The following is a 5,415-nucleotide window of genomic DNA, read 5'->3' on the forward strand; positions in this document are numbered from 1 at the left end:
TGGGCCATATAAACAAAATAGAGGTAATACAGGCTAAAATCCTCAGAACAATAGTAAACGGACCTTGGTACGTCAGAAACGAAGATATACGAAGGGACCTGGGAATGCCAACGGTCAAGGAAGAAATCAGCAGATACTCCGAGAAATACAAATCAAGAATAGCAACACACATAAACCGGCTAGCTGCGGAAACATACAAAATCACAAATATGGACAGAAGACTAAAAAGGAAGCACCCAGCAGACCTTATAAAGGACATAACCTAACAAACACGAGGATGGTACCCCGCTGGGGGTAGCCACCAACATGCTAATGTAACCGCTAAAAAATTCCACCAAATGTCCAAATTGGACAAATAGTGAATTTAAATAAATAAAAAAAAAAAAAAAAAAAAAAACTTTTCCGTGCATTGGTCGATGTGGTTCATTATTCCTTACAAAAAGATATTCGGCCGTTATGTAAGAAATCTGTCACTTTCTTTTAAGAAGATGTAAATATTTTAGAGACGTATGTTAAAACGAGTATCTGTATGAACATTTACGTTTAATGATGTAGCTCAACGCTACTGCTTATTTAATAGCGTATATTTGGTAATTCGTAAATCTTCGAAATAATAATTATTAGTTTGTTTTGACTTTTACTTTCTTTATCGTAGTTCAAAGTCATATATATCGTGAGGTCGCCAATCTCAATAATTATATTTAGTTAATTAATTACAATTATAGTTTCTTTTTCATTTAATAGGACAACTTCTAAAGAATGTGAGAGAGAAGAGAGAAAAAAAGAAGCCCATTTGTATATATGTATTTATTTTTATACTATATAACTATATGAATATAAATTTAATTTCAATTCAAGTTTCGCACATATTATTCGTATCAACCGGTTTTGGTAGGTACTCGCACTGATAAATATCCGCTGAAATACAGAATGGGATACATAAATCGGGGCACCTAAATAACTTCGTTATTAATATTATGAAAAGAACTACGCAGGGCAAGGTTATGCTATTTGATAGATAATGTTTTTTCTAGAAGACATTTTAAATATGATTTTAAGGTCATCATCATTTATTTGTGCGACAATATATTTGTTTAATTCATTCGCCGATCCACCTCTATATTCCCAATAAACATTTAATTTAACAGTTACTTTAACTCTAATTTGCCAAATGCAAAGAATAAAGTTCAAAGAAAACGTAAATACAAGAATACCATTGCGCGTCTTTCCTTGTCTTGCATATATAGCAGAATCTTGATTATCGGAACTAATAAGGATAAATGTGTTTGAATTATAGAACAACAGCTTTTTCTGTACTTCAAACCAAATGATACAAGCAAACAATTGAACGCTACATAAAACCATACGGGTTCCACAATTTCTTATCGCTAAATCATATTATATTTCTGAATATATTTTTTAATATACGCGTTTTAATGGAACCAATTCCACCGAGTTACTTTCATTTTGTGTTTCATACCATGTTAGCTCATTTTTTAGATCTTCGCCTGAGAAGGCCCAACTTCATCGTGGCAAATATTTATGTTCTCTCGACCCAGAGTATTGTTTTCAAATTCTCGAAGAACTTCATCGGTACATATCTTCTTGACTATATCATATCCGTTATCAATATCAAACCAATTTAACACATCGTTTTGCTCGCACCGTTCGCACCCAGGTAATCTACGCAGAAATGCAATTGCTTTAAGTATGTCAGCATTCCATATTCCTGTGCGTATTATACTCCCCATGTCTGGAGGTCTCAAAAGGCCGCCCCACGAGTTTATCAGTATTTCTTTGTCGACAAGTGACCAAGCATCATGTACAATGCGGCAGCAATCCCACATGCGTAATTCTTTATGGAGGTCTATCATTTCTTCCACCGTATTGAAGATAGATAATGGCCTTATTGATTTCAGTAATTCTATTCGGTACATTCGCTTGAAACATTTGATTATACCACGATTCATTGGTTGCCTGTTTGATGATACGTCAGATGTAGTCATTATAACTGTAACTAATGGATCCATATGATAGATATCATTGATATCGTGAAGCAACGGAGTGTTATCTAGTAACAACAAATATTTGACCTCGCGCTTGTTCTCCTGCTGTCTTCCTTTAACTGATTCTAAGAAATGTTCTTTGAACCATTGTTTGAAAATGGTACTGTCCATGGAAGCGCCGATGTTTGATCTATAGATAGTTGTGAAGGCGTTTGTTTCGAAACTGCAAAAAGTGCTATGATTGCCGATTATTAGTACCGGCAACTTGTGACATCCGGTAGCATTTGCACAAAAAAGTGCAGTAACGTAATCTTCGCACATTTTTATACTTTCTTTCGATTTCGCATTTTTAAATATACAAGTGTTTTCTGGTACTGCTTTCCACATTAGTGTTGTGTAAACGACATTGTAAACGTTCTCCATTTTGAAACGACGACTTTCCAAGGTGCAGTTAAAAGTCTTTATAAAGGAATTCCCTTCACCCAATGTTTTTACGAGTGGAATATTTCCCCTTATATCCCAGGTAGTAATACGATGACGTTCTTTAAATTTTTGCAACCAAGAATTACTGGGTTTAAAATTAGGATTTCCGTTTATTGCTTTATTAATTTCTAGAGCTTTTCTCTGTATGTCTGCTCCTGTTATTTCTACCTTTCTTTCCTTACATCGTAAGTACCAGTGATAAAGAACTCTTTCTAGATCCCGTATACGTCGCCGTCTTAAACTGCTGATGGTCATGTGCTGTTTTTTAATCTTTTCGCTATTTGCTAATATAATGTGCAAGGTGGATGGTACAATACCGTACTTTGTCATCATGACTTGTCGAATGTTACCTTTTACTCTCATACATATTATTTCGTATTTTTCAGCAATTGTCAAATATACCGGTCTTCGTCTTGACGTCATTACTGTTTGAAACGTTTCGAATGTAAATACCGTACTGAAATGTTGACGAGATTTTATTTCGACGGTTGATGTCGTCGACAATTTTGATAGGGGGTAATAAATACTATGTGTATCAAACATGTATATAGGTATATACGTATATACGTATAAATGTATATGAAATACACTATAGAGAATTATACAATATTCTGATGATAGAACGTTCGGATGATGTATGTACGCAATGTATAATCGAGGTTGCGCTATATATCAAAATAACAAATAATATTCGACCGAGAGGTGATATTAAGCAGGCAGCACGAAAATAAGAATTTAATATGAGATTATTATGAAAATAATGAGATTATTATGAAAAAAGAAATATATACTATCATGTTGGTTGCAAAATATGGTAAAAATATTCCCACGTTAATTATTTTTTCGTATACTTAGTATTTACGGTAAAAGCATTGACCTGTAACTATATGAACACTCTGCATAAAACTACAAAGCACTAAGTACTTTTAGACTTTAGCTATTTTCAACCCTTCTCAACGAATGTTTATAACAAGATGATCTGAGAATATTTGCATCTCATGTTATTATAAATTATTAACATTGTTGCTACTTTAAGAGTATTCAGATTCTGTTCAAAATGTTCGTAGAATTACATCAGCAAACCGTGGGACCAGCAATTCTAGCATCAAGTATTCTTATTTTTAGATCATTTTTCGGAATAGTATGTGCACCTCCGAAAGCTATACTAAGCTCTTCGGCGATCATCCAGACAGTGATTCGCCAATTGGGTAACACAAGTTTCGAACCCATAGAATGTTCTCATCGGTCTGCAAGGTAAAAGGTCAATCCTCAACAGCTTCATATTCCATTCGTTTCCTGTTCCTTTTGGAAACCTTTTCAGCCTATTGTAAATGACTGATGGCTTCATAGTACTTTTTCCACGTGCTTCTTTTTGTATATCAACAGCTTCAGTACCTTTTAACTCGCGTTTTAGGACTGATTTCGTCTTAACACGTTGTTCTTTTGGAAAATAGATCACCAGCCGCTTTCGAAACGTGTGAAAGGTTGAAAGGAAAATAGGCGTGCTAGAGATATTGCCATAAGCGACGGACAGCTTATCGTAGGTGTTACGCCCTAAGGTACTCTATAGGCCGTGTTCCTAACCGTCTACCTTGGTACTACAGTGTCGCAGACAGATAGTCTTACATGACAGTCGAGATATGCACAAAGTAGTGATAAACGCATAGTTGTCGTCAAACAGCGAGTTCTAGAAACATTCGCCTTCGGTCCGTTATTTTATCTACACAAAAGGGTGACATACGTGATTATAGGCGCGAACTGTTGAGAGACCCGAGCGTAGTGGAGGTCGTCCTCCAGAGAAGACAAAGGACAAAATCAAAGGGCAGTCAGTGACAATTGAGGATTTAAACCGAATGCATCGAGAGGTTCAGAGGAATAAAATCGAGGGCGAATTATTCAAACGAATACATTGAGAAATATCATAAAGTCAGGTCGAATTAACAAACTGATTGTATCATCATGTTATATCGTTAAATATACACGTTCATATTAACCCTGTTAATTCAGTGTTACAATCATTTGAACTGCCTCTGTTATCCTAATCCAAACGGGAACGACTGATTCGCGGCGTCGATTATCTAATCATAACGGGAATTTACGACTTTCGAACGGTCGGAACACCAGCTTTGAAGCCAGATTCGTACAAGCAGTAAAAATTGGTTCCTATTCCACGCAAAAAATTGACATTGACGGGCGAATTTTTTCCTGAAAATTTTGTACCGTGTCGGCTTGAAGGATGCATTGTATAAATTAAGAGTCTCGACAGTAATAAAAAATCTAAATCTAAGGACGGCAATATACTTGAAAAAGGTCAAAAAAGAGGATTTTAGACGCGGTAATTAACGGCTCCTTGGGATTATTCTGGGTCCGAGTAAGTATGTTCGCACAACCGTTGAACATTTTGACAAAAGGATGGATGAGCATATATGTTTGGGTCACAGGACGTCACATGTAGTATTATGAAAAAATCCTTTGGGAAAATGCCGACGAACTACAGGCAGGGAAAAAATGAAAGTACCAAAAAGCCGAGAAGGGTGATTGTATTTTCGAGCTATCGCGGGGAGACGCGGTCGCGAGAATACGCGTCGACGGGAGTTGTAAATTCCCGTTACGATTGCAATAATCGACACCACGAATAGTTCGATCTCCTGATTTCGGTTAGGATAATAGGTGTGATTCAGTTAGTATTCTGTGAACCACAGAGTTAAAGTATATATTTCCAACACTTAGTCTACACGATTAAATAGGTATAAATAATTAACAACTTATCGCACGAAGACAATATAGATGTGTACAATAGACCAAGACCCTTACAATTGAATTTAGTCTATCAGTGGACGTAGCACTGTAGGATACTTAATAGAATAAGTGAATGTACGACAATGTCGCGAACCGACTTGGATTACGCTCCTTTGGCGTTGTATTT

At 36.0% G+C, this 5,415-nt stretch overlaps 1 protein-coding gene across 1 annotated transcript; it reads right to left on the reverse strand.

The window, feature by feature from the left end:
* Positions 1–788: 788 nt before the first annotated feature.
* Positions 789–2,995, reverse strand: LOC126924239 (jerky protein homolog-like). The gene is made up of 2 exons (XM_050738509.1): positions 1,481–2,995; positions 789–918 (listed from the first exon to the last, which is right to left on the reverse strand). The coding sequence occupies exon 1, from the start codon at positions 2,910–2,912 to the stop codon at positions 1,497–1,499; it is 1,416 nt and encodes a 471-aa protein (XP_050594466.1). The 5' UTR covers positions 2,913–2,995; the 3' UTR covers positions 789–918; positions 1,481–1,496.
* Positions 2,996–5,415: the final 2,420 nt, after the last annotated feature.

Source organism: Bombus affinis, chromosome 2, assembly GCF_024516045.1.
Source record: "Bombus affinis isolate iyBomAffi1 chromosome 2, iyBomAffi1.2, whole genome shotgun sequence".
NCBI lineage: Eukaryota > Metazoa > Arthropoda > Insecta > Hymenoptera > Apidae > Bombus > Bombus affinis.

Excerpts from the sequence above, each read along its gene's own strand:
- LOC126924239 (XM_050738509.1), bottom strand. The coding sequence starts at position 2,912 with ATGACGTCAAGACGAAGACCGGTATATTTGACAATTGCTGAAAAATAC.